This window comes from Nycticebus coucang, chromosome 5, assembly GCF_027406575.1.
Source record: "Nycticebus coucang isolate mNycCou1 chromosome 5, mNycCou1.pri, whole genome shotgun sequence".
Lineage (NCBI taxonomy): Eukaryota > Metazoa > Chordata > Mammalia > Primates > Lorisidae > Nycticebus > Nycticebus coucang.
Genome location: NC_069784.1, coordinates 112364169 through 112387142, shown reverse-complemented (window position 1 = coordinate 112387142; position 22974 = coordinate 112364169). Strand labels below are relative to the sequence as shown.

The following is a 22974-nucleotide window of genomic DNA, read 5'->3' as shown; positions in this document are numbered from 1 at the left end:
ATTAAACTGACTTTGGCAGACTGTGGTTTTTGCATGAAGCAAGCAGAAAACTGTGTTGTAAAAAGAGGGTAGATTGACATAGGGTAGACTATCTTAGCCAACCTTTCTGTTGTTGTAAAATTATTAAGCAATTCTTTTCCACAGCATATATTTCAAAAATAGATATTGCTTCACTCTATTTAATGGTTATTATTATTTTTTCTTTCTCTACGTGAAATGGTAAATATGTATAAGCTAGCTCCGAAAAGTCTTTGTGTTCTAATTTCAAAACAAATTACTACTAATAATAATTCACGGTTATTCCAAGCTTAGACATTGAGCTATCTGGACTATTATGTTGTTACTCATCACTTTCTGGACATTTGAATAGTCACTAAGAAATGTGTCAAAAAAGAATAGAAATACAGGGTGGCCATGAAGTTTGTGTATTTAACTTGCACACAAACTTTATGGTGACACCATATATATAAAATGCTTAGGAAGAACATATAATAGTAGATCCTAGGTTTTTTAAGTAACATTTTATTTTTAGAAAAATAGTAACAATTTTTCTATTCAAGCAGAGACTTTTACATGTCTGTTTTAGCTTGCCTGGTATTTTTTGTTTAGCACAAATTTCTGAAGAGGATAAAAGGCATATTGTCTGTAGGCGTGTATGTGTGCTATCTCACATTCTCAGCATACACTTGTTTGTTTCCACCAGATTTTAAAATGCATTATTTAACATGTAAGGTAAAAATTTTTAAGAACTCAGCAGTAGAACTAAGAAATAATTCTGAAAAGAAGTAAATTAAACTATTAAGTAATATGTCTTTTTAGTAATTCCATTTAAAGGCATAGAACTCTAAAAAATTTACTACATCATAATGCTACACTAAATATACCTATAATAGTTACCCTTACTTCTTGTGATGTTAATAATAACTCATATTTATGTGACACTTTATTTGTATCGTACTTTATGGTTTGTCCTTGCCAATATATTCTAAATAATCTATTTTTTAAAATATGCTATTTGGTGCTTTATGGTTACCAACTTCATAAAGCATCTTATTGTGCTTTCCTGAAACATTTTCATTAAAGCATAGATATTATTTTCATTATCTCCATTTAAAGATAGAAAGTGAAGCTCAAAGATATCAGGGCTGGGTTTGAACCCACTACCTCCAGTATATGGGGCCAGTACCCTACTCCTTGAGCCACAGGCACCGCCCAATATTTCAAACCTTTTTAGTAAACTCTTCTTTACTTGTTGTAGTTAAAATGATGCAATTATTATGCATTTTATTTCGATGAGACCATTGTCCTCAGACAATCATAATAGGCTTTGTGTGTTTTAGAACATCATATTTATTTATAGAAATTTTGTTTGATTATTATTTGAATGCTATTTTTAAACAGTGTGTTAAGAATAAGGTATTTGGTACAATGGAAACTATTTCACATGGCAAGTTAGGTTACAGCTGTGTTATCTCTTAAACATGAGTAGTACAGGTGTTTTCTCTGAAGTCTCTGAAAAGGAAGAAAGGAAGTACTTGCTATTTTACTAAAATGTTAGAGAAATATGAATGTGAAACACCTTCAGCCTTCCTTATTTGAAAGCTTCCTTATTTGAAACCTTATTTGAAAACCTCATTTTTATTTTTTAAATTTCTTTATGTAACTTAAGACTGCTTTGTTTTAAGTTATTATGTTAATGCAACGATGAACTTTTAGTAAGGCTGATTTATTTTCATATAGTTATGTTTTCACTACCATTGTTTTCCTTCCTTGATGAAAACTATTCTCTTTTGTAAACTTGACAAACTAACCCTATAAATCATTACTGTTTTTTTGACCTATCAAATATCTTTGTTTAAATAGTAAACAGATACTTCTCTTCTAGTTTTTGCATCAGTAACCCAGGAAATTACGCTGCAGTTTCTGATTTGCTTTTCCTATTACAGGTCAACAAAAATCTCTCGTTTACTTCACCATCACCAGCCTCCTCACAACAGTCTAAGTTAAAACAGTCAAACATGCTGACCACTCAAGGACTTTTGCATCAGCTTGATTTCACTGAAACAGGTGAGCCCCTTTCTTACTTTGACTATTCTTTTAAATGTTCAGATGCTATTTTTGTTTAATAATTACCACTTATTTTTCTTGAGAAATAAAGCTCATAGCATTGTAATGGTCAGTTTTCACACTTGATGAATTCTATTCTAGTATGTCTTTTTTCCTTAAAATCACCAAAGTTATTTCAAAAGTAAATTTGGATTTAGTAACTTTAACAATAGATACCCTAACTTTGTATTCTGTTAAGCAAATAATAATAATCTAGAAGTAGCAAAACATGTGAGTCTTATCCTGTGTGACAGTAAATGTGATTCAATTTTTGTGTTGGATAAAGGACCCATTGTCTATGGATAATCCCATTTTATAAGTCATTTCAAGGAAAACCAAGGTAAAAGACATTTTGGCAGAAACAGAATACCACCTGCAATCATATCACATTGCTTTAAAGTTGGCAAATTAATAAAATATGCAAAGCTAGTTTAAAAAATCTACATGAATCACTGAGTTGAAATGAACCATACAATTGCTAATTTTTAGGTAGTACTTCAAATGAATCTGATTAGGTTTTCAAAGGATATCAAAGAAAAAACATCTAAGTGAGAAATGTTTATTTTTGGTATTGAAAGATGACTTTTTCTGTTCATTAGTTGTGTCTTTGACAGTATTTTTTCTATTCGAATTCTTTTAGAAAGGTGAAAATAACAAAACAGTTACCTTTGACAAAGATTATAAGAAGAAATAATATGAGCCCAAAAAAGTTTACTTAGAAATTTGGGGATGAGGGATCGGGTGCAATCTGAGGCGGGAGGATCGTTTGAGTTTAGGAGTTCAAGACAAGACTGAGCAAGAGTGAGACCCCAATTCTACTAAAAATGGAAAAAAAAATTAAAAAGGAAAGAAAATTTAGCCAGGTGTGGTGGCACATGCCTGTAGTGCCACTTGGGAGGCTGAGGCAGGAAGATCACTTGAGCTCAGGGGTTTGAGGTTGCAGTGAGCTATAAAGTTAGTATTGCACTCTCCCCGGGACAACAGAGTTAGAGACTGTCTCAAAATTTAAAAAAAGAAAGAAAGAAATTTGGAGACAATATCACTTTTTTACTTGAAAGTATTATTTAGAATTGACATAGACAAGTTGCTTTAATATTGGTGCATAGGTTACATATTATAGTAGGAAAATAGTTGGATTCACAACTTTTTTAAAAATATCAGATTGATATGAGGGTATGTATAATTAGGTTACACTGCTTGTGTTTGTAAGGTAAAGTCCAGAATGTGGTTGTGTCCTTCACCCAAGAAGTGTGCCATATACACATACATTGTACCTGTTAGGTGGGAACTTACCAAGCCTGATCTCCCCATCTGTCTTCCTGAATTTAACTGAGTTTTTCTCTCATGAGTCTGTAGTTACTAGTTTACCAGTTTCAATTTAGTATGGAGTACATGGGATGTTTATTTTTCCATTCTGATGATACTTTTACTTAAGAGGACGTTCTCCAAATCCTTCTAAGTAAATACAAAAGATACGAAGTCTTCATCTTTTTATGGCTGAATAGTATCCCATAGTGTGCATATATCACAGTTTATTAACCCATTCATGCATTGATAGGCACTTGGATTGTCTCCACACCTTGGTGATTGAAATCCACAACTCTGTGTTAAGTTCTGCTTATGACTTTTATTGTCTATATTATCTGCATACCTTAGATTCTTCACTTGAAAACTAGAAATGATGTTTACATTATATGTTGTTGAAGTTCAAATGACATAGCATATGTGAAAACACCTCATAGGCATAAGGTGCTATTTAACACATTTAAATATAACAGATTTATATTGTAAACATGATGACTATGTGTAAGCTAACTTTAAAATTTTTTTGAATTCTAATTTCAGATCACTATAATAATTAACAATTACCTCAGCCCTTAGAAATTTTTAATTTTTAGTTTTCCAGATACCTACCGGAAGTTGGAACAATAGTATTGGAGCAATAGCATTATTCCTATGAAGGGTACACACTGTGCTGCCCCTTTATTCTTTGCACATCCTAAATAGATATTTGGTTTGTCTTCAGATCTTGTCATTTTAATGACTAGGAAGGAGGGAACTTCTCTCCACCATTCCATTTCTACCACCTATTCGCTGAGGTCTAAAATTCTTCTGGGAATGAAACTTTTATTCCACATTTCAGGATTAAAGGCTTAAAAGGTAAATGTATGGTTGAGTTAATATATTTCTTAAAATTCATTTAAGTGGTGTCTTATATCTGTCAGCTAACAAAGAATTGATAATAGATGTAAAATTATTTCATTTCTTGCAAAGAGAAGGAACAAGGTAGATAGGAAGGCCTTTGAAACAGATAAGAGTAAAGAGAAATCCAGATATGATAGAGGCAAGTCTCGCAAACTTCACAGTTAGACATGGGACCGGCTCCATTTCCTTCAGTTTCCCATGACCACATAGGCCACAGTAGGATATTTATATCATGTCGTTTTAATCCATGTGTATACTATCCAGTGAGCCCTGTGATACAGGTTAACACTGTTCCACTTGATTTTGTTTCGGTTACTAATATGTCTGACTTCATTTTAAGGTATATCCTTCCTTAAAAAAACAAAATTAAGATGTCACTGAATAGAAAAATTATAAAAACAAAATACACAGTCCATTGCAAAATGGCCAAATTAATCTGTTCTTTTCCCTTATGAAGCCATTCTTTGTAGAAAAATCCTATACTAGGAAGCAGATGAACAAGTTTCTAGACCCAACTCTATTTTTAAATGTAGAATCTTGAGCAGTTTCTTCAGATCTCAGTTTTCTCTTCCCTGCAAGTAAATGAGAGCTTTGGATTTGGTGAGTTTCTGTCTTAAAAATTCTATGATTCTATTCAATATTCAAATTAGTTTTTAAAGGTGAAAAATCATTAAGTGCTGTTGAAGGTACTAATAATCTATTAGAATCTGAACTATATAACTAGGAAAACATATAATATAGGTAAAGTGTTTAAAAATAAAAACCTATCTGAAATATGCAAGTACACATCTGTTTGGCCTTTGTATAGTATAGGGAAAAGCTTTTTACACAGAGCTATTAAGTATCATGATGTCTAAGCTCTCATGTGAGGATACTTAAGAGCAGGGGTTGATCTGATATATATTATATATAAGTGGGTTTACAAGCTAGAAGGCTAGACTCAGAAGTGGGTTTATGACTTATTCAAGATAGGTTCTAGGGAATGGAGACTGCTAGAAAGAATTCTGTTTTCTTTGGTTGACATTCCTCAGAGTTTCTAGAACACTGCCTTTATTCATTCTACAAAATTATTTAACTGGCTACTTTGTTTAAGACCCTCTCCTTAGGACCTTGAGCAAACATTACAGTCTCTCCATTCAAGGAGCTTAGAGTCTGGTTAGGGTGACAAATGAGTATGCAACAAAAGACAAAGTATCATAAATTCTGAAATTACAGTATAAAGAAAGTGCACAGGAATAGAGGATTAGAAGAACTGTGAGTTTTCTGAAACTTTACATGTCTGAACAAAATTCTTGATTCCTTGCCCCCTCAACCTTCCTCCTGCCTCCACTTCCCATATGACCAAGTCTTCCTAATCCCAGTATTCCACACCACCATTTACCCAGTTGTTTAGGGAAAAGTAGGAAGTTCTTGATTCTTGTTTCCCCCTTCCTTTCCTTCTCCCTCATGCCAATACCATTTTCAGGTCCAGCTAGTCTCTCTCCCCAACTGCAATCTCATTGCAGTGATTTCTATACCTATTGCAATAGCCTTGAATAAAGTCTTTCTTTTTGTGCTTTAACAAGTTAATTTCATTTTTCTTTAATGACATTTAGAAGAGATCTTGACATGGCTGTGGAGTGGTTTGAATATTGGTTTAGCTGGAAGTGGGAAGATGGACGTGCTTAGGGAGATCAGAATCTATAGCAGTAGAATGGGTCAAACCATGCCAGACTGAGAACTTCACATTTTACCCTCCAGATAAAAAAGAGTTATTTAAGGTGTCAGTATGGAAGAGATATGGCAAAATGTCTTTTAAAAATATATAGCTGGTGTTTTGAGGGATGAGTTAGAGAGGAGAGAAGTTGGACACAACTCTTATGAGATGCTTATTTTAGGAACTGTGTATTAAGCTATTGCTTTACATTCTGAATAACAAAATAATCTTATTTCATCCTATTAAAATTGAAATGTGTTATCTTCCCCACATAATTTTTATAAGAATAAAATTATAACTTTAACCTATAAATGAGACATTTATAGGGGTTCTCATCTATAATTTAATCAAAAATGTTAAAATTATATATATATTTTTGTTTCATATTAATATAAGGGTACAAACTATTTAGTTTACATTGTTTGCAGTTGAGTCACCCTCTGGGTGAAGGACTCAACTATGGGTTAGACTTTACCTTATAAATTAAAAATTTATAAATTTTATAAATTATATAAATTATTATAATTTTATAATTTATAAATTATAAAAATTAGAGACAATGTAATCATTTTAACAGTAATAAAAAAATCACTATTGTTAAGAGGAAGGAAGGGGAGACAAATCAGCAGGAATTGCTCACTACCGTCAGAGTAGTCGTATCATTTTTGCATGTTTATATTTAAAGGACAGCACATTTCATTTTTATGTACTTGGTATATTTTTCACAGCATTGCTCTAAATTTAATTCAGAGTAAATAGATAAGTCAAAGTCAGCAAAATAAAGTGGATCATTTTATAGGTAACTTTATTCATGCCATCTTCATATCATCTTTATTAATTTTAAAATTTAATTTTAAAGTTTATATCACCTCAACTAGTTGATTTTTTAAAAACAATTGATAGCGTCTTTCTTTTCTAAATTTTGTTTGTGTTCTTAATTAGGCCCTCTAAACCTGTATTAAGCTCAATAGCCAACTACTATTTGTTTAACACATTCTATTTCCCTTGACAGTCAAGACACTTGATTTTCATAAAATCATTTAGACGACTTCATTTTGAAGAACTCAATTTTTTCATTTATTTTGCATGTCCTTGGCAAGTATTCCCTTGACCAGTTCTCAAAATTGTACGTATGTTCTGGTTAATTTTTGTTTGTTTTCAGGATTTCAGTATTTCTTAAAGTTTTAATTTTTTATTAAAAATGCGGAAGCTGCGGGAGGCGCCTGTGGCTCAGTCGGTAAGGCGCTGGCTCATATACCGAGGGTGGTGGGTTCAAACCCGGCCCCGGCCAAACTACAACCAAAAAATAGCTGGGCGTTGTGGTGGGCGCCTGTAGTCCCAGCTACTCGGGAGGCTGAGGCAAGAGAATCGCTTAAGCCCAGGAGTTGGAGGTTGCTGTGAGCTGTGTGAGGCCACGGCACTCTACCGAGGGCCATAAAGTGAGACTCTGTCTCTACAAAATAAATAAATAAATAAATAAAAATAAAAATGCGGAAGTTTTTAGGTAATATAACTGCAATATAAAAATAAATACTGAGCCATAGCTTCACCAGATATAGTGTGATATATTTATGTAATCCATTGTAGATGGTAGATTACATCTAAACTGGAAACGTGATGGATCTTGTATTTTAAAGGAAAAAACATTTTGGCGAAAATAATTAGAATGATTCTCAAAAAACACAGCTGACGATAAAAGGGGGGTTTTCCATTTTAAGGGAGGTAAAATGAACTTCAGAGAACTTCCTCATTCCATAATAATTTGCAGAGTTTTCTGTTAGTATTACTTAATGAACTTTAAAATATTAATTGAAAAAAATATTTTATTGAATTCTGATTTCAAAGTTCCAAAATTCTAGGATTTCAACACAGATGGTGGGATAGGTTGAAAAGATTAATTCACTGTCATAGGTAAAGATAGTAAACAAATGTTTTTATAGACAAATATCCTTAAATGCATTTTGTGGTACTAAAAAGAATCAAAAATGCTTTTATTATGCACTTTTTAAAAGCAAGAATATTTTTCCAAACAGTCACTTTTCTGAATTCTACACAAGTATATTACAGTGAGAAAAGCACTGGACTTGGGGCCAGACAGCCCAAAGAGCTGGGCTTGACCCCTAATTCTGCCACTTCCCAGCTATTTTCTTAAGTACATAATTGTCTTTGTCTCTCCAGATAAATACCTCTACATTTCTACTGCATGCAATGTCGGGATCAAAAAAAATACTTTTAACACTTTGAAACCCATAAAATACTGTGAGAATAAACAACATGAGGTTAGGGGAGGTCCTTTTCGATTTTTTTACCAGTTTGAAATCATGTTATTTGTACAGTGGCCAAAAGAATGGAAGAAATCTTATTTTAAGACAGATTTAATAAAATGTGTTAAGTGATGATTGTGGGGAGAAAAGAACATTCATAGAGACAAATAATGGGTATAAAATTTTTAGAAGCATGCCAAAAAAGACATTAAAATGAGGCAATTTTTAGAGGAACATTGTCAAACAAGCATCTCAAACTGGAGTAATTAATCTACTAGAACACTTAACTTTTGAAACTTCAGCTTTTCACATAAGCACCAACTCTAATCTATGTTTGACATGTAATGAGACAACATTGCGAGCTTAAGGTGATTAAAATCAAAGTAACAGGCCAAAATCTGTAAAGACCAAGGGTTGGTTTGGGGGACAATCTTTTGTTCTACAGATGATGAAACAGAATACAAACAACAACAGAATTCCGTTTCTACCCTCTGTTTCTCTTAGGATTTGACCATCTCTAAAAAATATAATTTCAAGGGGCATAAAAAAAATTGAAATAATTTATATAATTTCATTTTGTAATCTATACTTTTTCCTCTATTAATATTGTTCTATAGCAGATAATATCAAAATAGAAGAGTTTTTTTTTAATCAGAAACATTTTGTTATATTTGTTTATTGGCAAATGCAGTGCTATGTAGAGGAACGGACTTCAGATTAGGAATTAACACCCAGTCATTCAGCAAGTCACTTGATTTTTGCAACTTCTGAATTGCTTTTAGTAGGCCAAATAATATGCTTCATGCTGACTGTAAGATTAAAAGGATTCACTAGGATTGGACAGAGACTAGCTGAATGCAAGACAGAGCCACCTAGCCACCTAGTACCAAGTAGGTCCCCAGAGTCTCAGGCTGCAGTACTGAATGGGACCTTTGTAAAACTGTAGAGGAAAAGACAGTCACCAGTCCCAGCTCTTGTAAAGGGCTGGTTAATTATAACTCTAGGAGCCCTCAATCCAATTTCACCTTACTAGCTTCTCTAGCTAAGTGGTGAAAAATAATTATGAGGCGGAATTAGCGGAAAAACTCTGGCAACATGAATAATCAGAGTAGTTCAGCTCCCCCAAGGAATGACAAAGGAGACACAACAGAAGATCCCATTCATAGACAAATGACTGAGACATCAGAAATCGAGTTCAGAATTTGGATGGCAAGTAAGATTAACAGAATGGAAGTAAAGTTGGAAATTAGAAATTCAGGGAGTAATTCAAAAGTTGTCTAAAGAATTCAATGAATTCAAAGACAAAATCTCCAAAGATTGACTCTCAATGACACAAGAAATTTCAGCCCTCAAAGATCTGAGAAATACAGTAGAATCCCTCAGAAACAGAATGGAGCAGACAGAAGAAAGGGTCTCTGACATTGAAGACAAATCCTTTGAATGCTGCCAAACACTAAAAGAGGCAGAGAAGTGGAGAGCAAAAACAGATCATTCCCTGGGAGAACTGTGGGACCCCTCCAAAAGAGCAAACATTTGCCTTATAGGAATTCCTGAAGGAGAAGAGGATGTTCCTAAAGGCACAGATGCTCTACTCCAAGAAACAATGGAGAACTTCCCAAGCATGGCAAGAGATACTGAAATTTAGATAGCAGTTTCAGAACCCCAGCAAGACTCAATCCAAATAAAGCAACTCCTAGACACATTGTAGTTAACTTTGCCAAAGTTAATATGAAGGAGAAAATTCTGCAAGCAGCCACACATAAAAAAAAAAATCATAACCTACAAGGGGAAGAATATTAGAATGCCTGCAGATCTTTTCAAGCCAGAAGAGTGACCTTCACTCTCCTAAAACAAAACAACTTTCAGCCCAGGATCCTGTATCCAGCTAAACTGGGTTTCATTTCTGATGGAGAAATCAAATACTTTAATAACATACACATGTTGAAGAAATTTGCTATAACTAAACCAGCTCTCCAGGATATTCTTAGACCCATCCTACACAATGACCAGCACAATGCTCTACCACCAAAGTAAACTCATTTAGAAATTTTTGATCAAAACCCAACTTCAACAGTGGCGAAAGGATTAAAAAATGTCCACTGGACTTTTGAAAAACTTGACACCCGAAATACTACCAGCCTTATCAATTCTCTCAATTAACGTGAATGGTTTAAATTGTCCTCTAAAGAGGCACAGGTTGGCTGACTGGATACATAAACTCATACCAGATATCTGCTGCATACAAGAATCTCATATTACGTTAGAGGATAAAAATAGACTCAGGGTGAAGAAGACATCTATAATTCAGGCAAGCAGAAATCAGAAAAAAGCAGGGGTTGCAATTTTATTCACACATACAATAGGCTTTAAACCAACAAAGATAAGGAAAGATAAGGATGGTCATTTCATATTTGTTAAGGGAAACACTCAACATGAAGAGATTTCAATTATTAACATTTATGCACCCAACCAGAATGCTCCTCAATTTTTAAGGGTGATCCTAACAGACATGAACAATTTGATATCTTCCAGCACCATAATAGTGAGAGATTTTTTTTTTTTTGGTGGAGACAGAGTCTCACTTTATGGCCCTCGGTAGAGTGCCATGGCATCACACAGCTCACAGCAACCTCCAGCTCCTGGGCTTAAGCGATTCTCTTGCCTCAGCCTCCCGAGTAGCTGGGACTACAGGCACCTGCCACAACGCCCAGCTATTTTTTGGTTGCAGTTCAGCCGGGTCCGGGTTTGAACCCACCACGCTCGGTATATGGGGCCGGCCCACTGAGCCACAGGCACCGCCCCAGTAGTGAGAGATTTTAACACGTCTTTGGTAGTGTTGGATAGATCCTCCAATAAGAAACTAAACTAAGAAATTTTGAGCTTAAACTTGACCCTATAACAAATGGACTTAACAGACATATAGAGAACATTTCATCCTAACAAAACTGAATACGCATTCTTCTCATCAGCCCATGGACCATACTCCGAAATTGATCACATCTTAGGTCACAAGTCTAACCTCAGCTAATTTTTTTTTTTTATTATCATTGGGGATTAATTGAGGGTACAAGAAACCAGGTTACACTGATTGCATTTGTTGGGCAAAGTCCCTCTTGCAGTCGTGTCTTGCCCCCAAAAGGTGTGGCACACACCAAGGCCCCTCTCCCCCCCCTGCTTCCCTCTCTCTGCTCTTCCTTTCCCCACCCCTCTCTCCTCCTTTCTTTCTCTGCTCTCCACTTCCCCCACCCCCACCGTGTCCTTAATTGTCATTAATTGTCCTTATATCAAAATTGAGTACATAGGATTCATGCTTCTCCATTCTTGTGGTGCTTTACTAAGAATAATGTGTTCCAATTTCATCCAGGTTAATACAAAAGATGTAAAGTCTCCATTTTTTATAATGGCTGAATAGTATTCTATGGTGTACATATACCACAGCTTTAATAATTCCACATGTTAATTCATTCCTGGGTTGGTGGACATTTAGGCTGTTTCCACATTTTGGCGATTGTAAATTGAGCTGCAATAAACAGCTTAGTGCAAGTGTTCTTATGATAAAAGGATTTTTTTCCTTCTGGGTAGCTGCCCAGTAGTGGGATTGCAGGATCAAATGGGAGGTCTAGCTTGAGTGATTTGCAGTTTCTCCATACTTCCTACCAAAAAGGTTGTACTAGTTTGCAGTCCCACCAGCAGTGTAAAAGTGTTCCCTTCTCTCTATATCCATGCCAGCATCTGCAGTTTTGAGATTTTTGTGATGTGTGCCATTCCCACTCGAGTTAGATGGTATCTCAGGGTGGTTTTGATTTGCATTTCTCTAATAGATAGGGATGATAAACTTTTTTTTATATGTTTGTTAGCCATTTGTCTATCTTCTTTAGAGAAGGTTCTATTCGTGTCTCTTGCCCATTGATATATGGGATTGTTGGCTTTTTTCATGTGGATTAATTTGAGTTCTCTATAGATCCTAGTTATCAAACTTTTGTCTGATTCAAAATATGCAGATATCCTTTCCCATTGTGTAGGGAACTTAAAGATGCAATAGAAAGTATCAACAGCAGATTAGACCTTGCAGAAGAAAGAATTTTGGAAGTAGAGGACAAAGCTCTTGCGATAACTCAGATAGTTAAAGAGGCAGAAAAGAAGAGAGAGAAAGCAGAACGTTCCCTTGGGGGAAAGACTCCCTACTCAATAAATGGTGTTGGGAGAACTGGATATCCACATGTAAAAGACTGAAACTGGACCCACACCTTTCTCCACTCACAAAAATTGATTCAAGGTGGATAAAGGACTTAAATTTAAGGCATGAAACAATAAAAAATCCTCAAAGAAAGCATAGGAAAAACATTGGAAGATAGCGGCCTGGGGAAAGACTTCATGAAGAAGACTGCCATGGCAATTGCAAAAACAAACAATTGGGACTTAATTAAACTGAAAAGCTTCTGTACAGGTAAAGGAGACAACAACCAAAGCAATTAGACAACCTACACAATGGTCAAGCTGAAAAAACAGTCAAGGACTCTATTCCTTTTACAGTAGTGCCAAAGAAGATGAAATATCTAGGAATTTGCCTAACAAAGAACATGAAAGATCTATATAAAGAGAACTATGAAACTCTGGGAAAAGAAATAGCTGAAGATGTTAACAAATGGAAAAACATACCATGCTCATGACTGGGAAAAATCAACATTGTTAAAATGTCCATACTACCCAAAGAAATTTCTATTAAAGCACCACTATCATACTTTAAAATCTGGAAAAAATAGTACAACATTTTATATGAATCAGAAAAATCCTCAAATAGCCAAGACATTACTCAGAAATAAAAACAAATCAGGAGGAATCATGCTACCAGACTTCAGACTATACTATAAATCTGTAGTGATCAAAACACTATGGTACTGGCACAAAAATAGAGAGGTAGATGTATGGACTAGAATAGAGAAACAAGAGATGAACCCAGACTCTTACCATCATTTGATCTTTGATAAGCGTATCAAAAACATAAATTGGGAGAAAGACTCCTTATTTAACAAATGGTGCTGGGTGAATTGGCTGGCAACTTATAGAAGACTGACACTGGACCCACATCTTTCACCATTAACAAAAATTGACTCTCACTGGATGAAAGATTTAAATGTAAGACATGAAACTATAAAGATTCTTGGACAGAGTGCAGAGGAACCACTTGAAGAAATTGGCCTGGGAGAATATTTTATGAGGAGGACACCCTGGGCAATTGAAGCAATAACGAATATACATTACTGGGATCTGATCAAACTAAAAAGCTTCTGCACAGCCAAGAACACAGTAAGTCAAGCAAGCAGACAGCCATCTGAATGGTAGAAGATATTTGCAGGTTATGTTTCTGACAAAGATTTGATAACAAGAATCCACAGAGAACTCAAACTTATTAATAAGAAAAGAACACGTGATCCCATTTCACGTGGCAAGAGACTTGAACAGAAGCTTTTCTGAAGAAGACAGGCACATGGCCCACAGACACATGGAAAAAGGCTCCTCATCTTTAATCATCAGAGAAGTGCAAATCAAAACCACTTGAGATATCATCTAACTCCAGCACCATTTGTTAAATAAGGAGTCTTTCTCCCAATTTATGTTTTTGATATGCTTATCAAAGATCAAATGATGGTAAGAGTCTGGGTTCATCTCTTGTTTCTCTATTCTAGTCCAAAATCCCAAAACTACAAATGTTGGCATGGATGTGGAGAAAAGGGAGCACTTCTGCACTGCTGGTGGGAATGCAAGCTAATATGTTCCTTTTGGAAAGAAGTTTGGAGAACACTTAGGTATCTAAAAGGAAACCTGCTATTTGATCCTGTAATTCCTCTACTACACTGTTTCCCCGAAAATAAGACATCCCTTGAAAATAAGACCTAGTACATCTTTGGGAGCACACCTTAAAATAAGACACTGTCTTATTTTCGGGGAAACAGGGTAGGTGTGTATCTAAAAGACCAAAAATCATTACAACAAAGATATTTGCACCAGATTGTTTATTGCAGCTCAATTCATAATTGCCAACTCATGGAAGAAGCCCACGTGCCCATCGACTCATGAATAGATTAATAAATTGTGGTATTATACTATGGAATATTAGGCAGCCTTAAAAATGATGGAGACTTTACCTCTTTTATTTACATCAATGGAGCTGGAACATATTCTTCTTAGTAAAGTATCTCAAAAATGGAAGAAGAAGTATCCGGTGTACTCAGTACTATTATGAAACCAATTTATAATAACCCACACTTTCATATGAAAGATAAAACACACTAGACCAGGATGAAGGAGGGAAGAGGATGGGGATGGGAGGTGGGTGGGGAGGTTGGATGGAGGAGGGCAAACAGTGGGACCATACCTATGGTGCATATTTCAAGGGTACATGTCAGATCTATTAAGTGTAGAATATAAATGTCTGAACACAATAAGTATGGTGAAGGCTGTGTTAACCAGTTTGATATCAGCATTCCAAATTGTATATGAAATCAGCACATTGTACCCCATTAATGCATTAATGTATGCATGATTTGTGTATTTATGACTTAATAAAAAATAAATATATAAATTTTCTAAGTTTAGTTGTGATAGTGTAGTGTAGTATTTGCTTAGTGGATTAATTTTAAAAGAGAAATAATTAGTTAATTAGTGAAAAACAAAAAAGCCAGCTACTGAAAACCATAAATTATGAGAAATTAAAATATGAGATCTTTTTTAATGAATATGAAAACCACAATTTCATTCTACCCATAGCCAATTACAAGCTAGGTGATTTAATTCATAGTTTTAGGTATCCTGATGTTTACCTTTCACAAAGTTTTCCAAAACTTGATGTATTAACTTTTTAATTTGTCTTTTGCATATTTATAGAAGTAATTTACATATAGCATCTTTCTTAAAGGATCAACTGTAAAATTTTTGAGAGTTTAGGCACTATTGAACAGAGCTCTTATATAGCTTTGAAATACATGATCTAATTTTAGAAAAGATACTCAGCATCAAACTAATGTAACAAGATATGTAAGCTAATTACCTTTTGTTTTATATATGACAGAAATGTAACCATTACCATGAATGAGCTTGACATTCCTGAAAGAATCTCCTATATTTCAATCTTCTGTCTGATTTCTGGCAGTAGCATTACCATTCTGTCAGGTGGAAATTTTGTAATTCCTCTCTGACTCCTTCTTTCTTCTAGTCTGTCTCAGAATCCTCTAATTTCCTAATTTCCAATCTCTCTTAATTCACTAATCATTTTCTTACTCTATGGTCTCTTTAATGTTCTGTTTTTTCCTTTTGTCTAGTTTTGATGTTTCATGGATGTCATTGCATTTTCCTAAATCTTTATAAGGTCTATTCCCTGAATTGATTTTTCCACTCAGTTCAGTTTTTTTTTTATCTGTTTGTACATCCTGTGTTTTTCTTTCATGTCAGTGGTTTTTCCTTACATAATTTAGTGATTCTTAGTGTATATTTTTTTAAACAAAGATCCGTATATAAAATGGTTTCTTTCTTCTGTCATGTGAATAGCTCTATAATCTAACTATTTTATTCATCTAAGTAGAAAGTCTATTGAGAACCTTGTATATGTGCGTAGGACAAGTTAACTGGCAGCTTATAGTTAAATAAGCAAAATGAATAAGTCCACCTGTCATGCTTTCATGCAGCTTGCCAAAATGAGAACAGAATAACTAGGACAACATATCCACTCTAAGAAGAAGCCTTAACCTTTCCCAAATGGTTTCCTGAATATTATTTTTAGAGACAAGTCCACTGATTTTTTTTCTTTGCTCAGTAATGCTTGGCAGCCTCCAGTTTCTGGCTGAGGTCTTTTACATATGAAACTTTTCTCTTGGGTTTCATTTTGTTTTTCCTCCCACCAAATACGCTGATTCTATATTCTATTCCATTCCTACTCGATTCTGATTCCATATATATTGAACACCTATAATGTATTTACCCTTTTTGACCCATCAGCAGCATTTGATATATTCAATCACTTCTTTTTATTGGTTTCTGGGACACTACAGTCTCTTGGTGTGCCCCCTATTTCATTAGCTACCCCTCCTCATTCTCCTTTGCTGATTTTTCCTCTTTTCTTCCATGTCTTACTAGATTGTTTTACTGCATTTGACCTTCATGTATTCCCTGTATTTACTCAGTTTCTTGGTGATCTCATGACTTTAAATAAAACCCATATGCCAGTAATTCTCAAATGTTTATCTTCAGCGTAGACCTCTTTTCTGAACAATAGATTTGCACAATCCATTACAATAGCCCCTTGCCTCCTTCAGCTATTGAGTACCTGAAATTTGGCTAATATAACTTAGGAACTAAACTTTTAATTTTATTTTAATTAATTAAATTGTATAAACCACATGTGGCTAGTAGGTACCCTATGGACTAGTGCAGATCTATAAAATCCACTTCTTTGGAAATCTTCAGTATTTGTTCCTAGACAAATCCAGCATTACAACATAAGGAATAGATTAATGGGCTCAGCACCCGTAACACAGTGGTTATGGCATCAGCCACATACACTGAGGGTGGTGGGTTTGAACCCGGCCTGGGCCAGCTAAACAACAATCACAACTGCAACAAAAAAATAGCTGGGTATTGTGGCGGGTGCCTATAGTCCCAGCTATTTGGTAGGCTGAGGCAAGAGGATCACTGAAGCCCACGAGTTTGAGTTTGCTGTGACACCACAGCACTCTACCAAGGATGTCATAGTAAGACTCTGTCTCAAAAAAAAAAAAAAAAATAGATTAATTGTTTTTTTTGAATGAAGACTGATAATACTTTTAATAATAAAATTTCCCTGAATATGATGTTGAAGACTTTGTTATTTACTTACAAAGATTTTGAAGATGTTATTAATAAACAATGTTGATAAGTATGAATAAGGACTCTAAAAGTTTCTGATTTTTCTTATTTAAATCACTATATGAGATTCTGGTAGCACTTAGCTAAGAGATCAGAGAAACTTGAATTTAAATCCAGATTCTGTTACTTATACTGTGACCTTGAGCAAGTTATTACCTCATCTTAGTGACTTGTCACTTGACAGTAGAGGATAGGAAGGTGTTCACTAAAGGTGAAAGTTTTTCAACATCAAGATTTGTTTGGCTTATACAAGGCAATAGGAGTTATAGATTATATCTTTATGACTATAGTCAGAATTACTTTTATCATTGAACCTTTTTACTTTAAATTTATCTAACTTCCCACTAAACTTTAGAAAGGATAAGCACTGTGTTCTTGGAATTAAACAGTGAGTATCTCCTGTTAAAGTTCATATTCCTCGTGTGTGTGTGTGTGTGTGTGTGTGTGCGTGCGTGTATAATTTAAAAATACAACTTTAGGCATACAAATTAAAACATTTCCATGACAAAAGTGGTTTTTACTATAAGTTCTAAAGTAGAAATCTTTAAACTTTTCAAGTTCTTTATTAAAACATGATTTATACCGTGGTGAAAGTAGTTAATGTTTTATAACTTACTGCTGTGCCTCTGGGGTAAATGAAACCATCAATGATCAATTTACTCAAAGGTGAAGATTGAAGAAAAAATTATAACAGCTTCTTATGGCTGCAGTAGGCAAGGTGAGAGGGATAAGTATAAAATGGCTAAATTATTTTGACTAGACATAACTTTATTGTTTGTATAGTTTGAGAATATAACTACATTAATATAGTTTATATAAACCATAAAATGCATTTTATAATTTTCATAATCTGAAACTAAAATTTAGTTTTTCAATTTTTAAGTTAGGCATACAAAATGATATTATAGTGTATATTTCCAAATGTGTAGATTTTAAAGTAGATGTCTCTGTAGCTTTTTTTCTGATAATACACTAAACACATGCCTTTGAAGAAAATGAGTATTCCATAATTTTAAGCTATTCTTTAATTATTAGATTTTGATTTTTAGTTTTTCAGTATTATGAATAGTGAATGTATATACATAAAATGTTGACTGTTTCTGATAATGAAAACTATCTTATTTCAAGTTTAAAATGAAAAGTTATTTTTCTATTAATCGTATGTACTTATTTTCACATATTTCATCTAAGTGTCTACTTGAGCTGTTACATTCTATGATTCTGTGAAAAGTAATCAGTTTTTTGAATTAACCATCACTTTTTATTTTACCAATCTTGCTTAGGGTGGGTATAGCTTAGAACCAAGCAAAGCTCTAGTAGAGAAAAAAGTGAAGTACCATCTACAGCATAAAAGGACAATTTTGTGTCTTTTGTAAATTTCTATATCTCAAAGTAACTTATTTAAAAATAAAAACTGTGACTATAAATATTTTAAACATTTTAGTTTGTATCTACTGAAAGCTGAAATTCAGAAAAAGAAGGCTATATAATTTAAGTCGTCATTTATTCTTATTTAGTTAGTTTGCAATCTGCTAAAACTATAAACAGAATAATCTCCAGATTTCCCTTGGAGAAGTGAGTGCTTCTTTTGCATTTTGTGGTTTAGTCAGTTTGGTCTGCATAGTGACTAGTCAGTGATACCATAAAATTTACTGGCAATGTTTTCTGAAAATGAATATCCATCACTTATTGAAAATGTCAACTAACAATGGAAATTAGGTTTAGGACCTTCCAGTAATGATAGAGACTTCAAGGTAATGTTGATTTGTATTTTTTAGAATTTTAAATGCACGTTTTCAAGAAGCTTTTCTTCCTTGAATGAAAAGTGAATGAAAATGTAAGAGTCACTCTTTGTGTTGTTCTTAGTCAGCAACTTGCCTATAAGTCTGAGAGCAAAGTCAATGAGAAATATAGAAACTGACAAATGACTAAATGGAGTGACTGGTCATTTTTTAAAAACAATTTAAGAAATTTTTGCATTATAAATGATTAATAAGAAAAAAATCAGAACATAGTTCTAGTTCACACAATTTACTTTTTCCTCAACTTTCTCTTCTGAAAAACATTCAATTATAATTTCATAAGAAGGAAAAATTGAGAATGTTTTTTGACAAGTTTCCCCTTTTTTTAGCAGAAGCAGAAATACTATATTTTAATAGAAATACTCCAAAGTTGTTATTCAGTTTTAAAAATGGAAACTTTTTCATGTTCTCAAAAATTAATTCATAGAGTTCATCAATTAATGTTTATGGAGAGCCTACTGTGTGACAGGGACGCTGCCAAGCACTGAGGGAAAAGGAGGATAAAAGGCCTCAGATTTCTGCCACTCTAGTTATAGGAGCTACCATGCAAAAAAAAAAAAAAAAATACTTAATAATATAAAGGTAGAGAGTTCAACAGGAGATGTGCATAAAACACTGTGGGAACACAGAGAAAGGAATAAATCTGATTAAGCAGATTATCCTTATAATATGCACTTAGTTTCATTTCCTGTTAATTCTAAATGTTGTTTATGCAATATAGAACAATATAGGAGTTTAGGAGTTTTCCAAATTTTATAAGGCTCATGTGACACAAGTCTTGTAACTATGCAGCTTTCTTCAAATAGTCTCCTCAGATTATTCTCGTATTCTAAAAGTAAGTGAGTAAATACTTACAAAAGACTCCAGTTCATTTCATAATGTCTATGCTCAGGCACGTAGATATGTTTGTATGTATATGTGTTTTTTGTACATACGTACCTTTATTTTATTTCTTAAAGAATCAAGCCATCTACATCTCATTGTCATTAATTCTGAGAAAAGTAGAATGTGAACAAGTTTTTGTTTTGGCCAACTCAGAATCAGCACAACTTGTTTTGGGGGGTGGTTCTCTTGTTCTCCCTCTTTCTTTTTTCTTTGGTAGTGACATTGTGAAACTTGATACTTAATGTCATCTCAGTCTTTTTAATCTATATTTTAAAATGAAGATTTAACAAAGAGGTGAAAGTAAAACACTATAAAAACTGATGTTGGCTAGGCACAGTGGCTCACATCTGTAATCTCAGCACTTTGGAAGGCTGAGGCAGGAGGATTGGTTGAGGCTAGGAATTCGAGACCAGCCACAGCAAGACCTCCTCTCTACAAAAAAATAGAAAATTTAGTTGATAGTCCCAGCTTCTCAGGAGGCTGAGACAGGAGGGTTCCTTGAGCCCAGGAGTTCATGGTTATAGTGCACTATGTCATGTCCCTACACTCTAGTTTGGGCAACAAAGCAAATCCCTGTCTTAAAACAAAAATAAAAACAAAAAAAACTAATTTTAAAGGCAGTTATAAATATAGGCAAATTAATGTACTTAATACTCACTGAACTTTTATAGAAGAATTCATGGCATAATTAGGATTTTTTTAAATGTTTCCCCCTTTGTTTACTTTCCCACGTGCTCAATACCATACCAGTACATATAATAGACAAAATAATGTTTTTCATTATTAAATCCTTTCTTGTTTTAAATTTGTACTTTTATTGGTTTTTGGTTTCATTTTACTTACAAAGGACAGTTCATGCCTACACATGCAGGTGCTGGGAATGCAAGATTATTCATATATTCCGTAAATACCCAATGGGTACTTAGTTTGTCAACGGCACGGCTAGGTCCTCTGAATGTATCAGTGAGCAAAATTGGTAAAAATCCATATCCTGTGTAACTTACCTTCTAACGGAAAAAGACAGTAAGCAGATATAATGCAGTTGTCTCTTGGTATCCATGGGGGATTGGTTTCAGAACACTCTCATTCCCACAGATTCCAAAACCCATAATGCTTAAGTCCCTGATATAAAATGGCATAGTATTTGCGTATAGCCTCTGTACATCCTCTATACTTTAAACCATTTCTAGATTACTTATAATATATAGGGCAATGTAATGCTATGTGCATAGTTGTTACATTGTATTATTTAGGGCATGATAACTCAAAAAACTCTGCACATGTTTAGTACAGACACAATTTTTTTCGAATGTTTTCAATTCATGGTTGAATCCATGGATGCAGAATGCATGGTTACAAAGTGCCAACTATAAATAAAAATAGAATATTTAACAAAAGCAGGAAAGGGGAGTCACGTTAGTGGGGTTAGCTTGCAGCTTAAATAGGGTGGTCCAAGAAAACTTCACAAAAAAGCTGACAGTTAAGCAAAAGTTTAAAGAAGAAAGCAAGCTATGCTGTCTGGGTGAATGGTATCCCTAACCAAGATCCTGATACAGGAATGTACTTGGTATGTACTTTGAACAGCAAAAAAGGTCAGTACAGCTGGATTGGAGAGAACGAAGGGGAGAGTAGAGGACAAGTTAAACAAGGGAGGTCACTGGGGCTAGATTATACAGAACCTTGTAGGAATGAAGAGCAAAACTCAGCCCCACCCCCTGCACTGCCAGTGTTCACTGGGGACATATTTTTAAAAGGGAAGGTGGATGGCATTGTATTGTTTCATATTTGCTATAAGAGAAATGAACAAAGTATACTGGAGAGTGCAGATGATAAATTCTGCACTGGAGGAGAGAATAAGGTCTCTTAGAGAAGGCGGTATTGTTTTAAGACAAGAGAGAGGACTAACCATCATGAAAGGTGTTAGGATATTCCAGCTAGGAAGGCCAGTTAAAAGATGATTTTAATAATTGAGGTGGGAGAAAGACGTAAGAAAGTAGAGATGTTAAATCATTGACACGGAGATTTGAAATGTGAGTGGTAAGGGGTAGAGGAGTAGAATTCGAGGCTGACTGAGGCTTTTAATTTAGGTAAATGAGTAGATGGTGATCCATAAATGAAAAGAGTAAAACACAAGAATGTAGGAAGAAAGATAATGTATTATTCTTTGAATATGTTGATTTGAATAATATATTATATTTTGAATATATTGAATTTGAAATGCCTAGAAGACATCTGGAACAAAATATTTAATGGCTTGCTTCTGCATTTGAACCTCCTTTATTAAATATCCTACTATGAGTCAAGCCTTGTGCTGCAAACTGTACTCTATAGTTTGGATTATAGGCTTGCAGCATGAGAACAGATTAAAGAATCATTGTCATATGTGTGGTATTTGAATCCACAGGAGTTAATGAGATAAGCGGGAAGAGGAATTGAAAAAAAAGAAACCAAAACACCAAGAACTGTTATGGAGGACTAAGCAGTAGATACCCTGTTTCCTCGAAAATAAGACATCCTCTGAAAATAAGACCTACTTACAGGAAAGCTAAGACATCCCCTGAAAATAAGACCTAGCGCATCTTTGGGAGCACACCTTAAAATAAGACACTGTCTTATTTTCGGGAAAACACAGTAGCTTGGGTGTTTGACAGTAAGGGGAAGAATCGAGGAAGCTGGAAAATGCGGGAAGCTTCTTGGTGTTGTATGTCATTTTTTAAAAATCTGTAATGCTTTTTAATTTTGTTTTTTAAAAAATGTCTTCACTGCAATAATAAATATGAATAAAAAGAAATATATAAATTATAATATATTCTTCATATCTTTTTTTACTTAAGATTTTCAAGGTACTCTAACATTCTTATTATAACTAATATTATAATATTAAAGACAGATATTAAGTTATATTTTAAGGATTGAACACACAGATTTGAAGTTTATTGGCCTTGCCAATATAATAATTATATAGCAGCCTTTATACAAATATACATAACTGTCCTCACATTGGATATGTAGAGCATGTCACAAAGGATGTGGTTTGAACAGACTTCAATCTCCTCTTAGAGCTTTCTGCAGAAATTTATCAAATACTAAAAACTATGCAGTTCTTGGCAGTTTTAAG

The 22974-nt window shown here is 34.2% G+C and overlaps 1 protein-coding gene across 8 annotated transcripts in view; it reads left to right on the top strand.

Moving 5' to 3' along the window:
- AHI1 (Abelson helper integration site 1) overlaps positions 1-22974 on the top strand; it is a 233237-nt gene that overhangs the window by 127059 nt on the left and 83204 nt on the right. For all 8 annotated transcript variants that reach the window (XR_008380181.1, XR_008380180.1, XM_053591642.1 and 5 more), the window contains one exon: positions 1947-2067. Coding sequence is in view for 6 of the 8 variants with exons in the window: in XM_053591642.1 (XP_053447617.1) it covers positions 1947-2067 (121 nt within the window). In the remaining 2 variants the exon portion in view is untranslated. The remainder of the gene's footprint in view (positions 1-1946; positions 2068-22974) is intronic.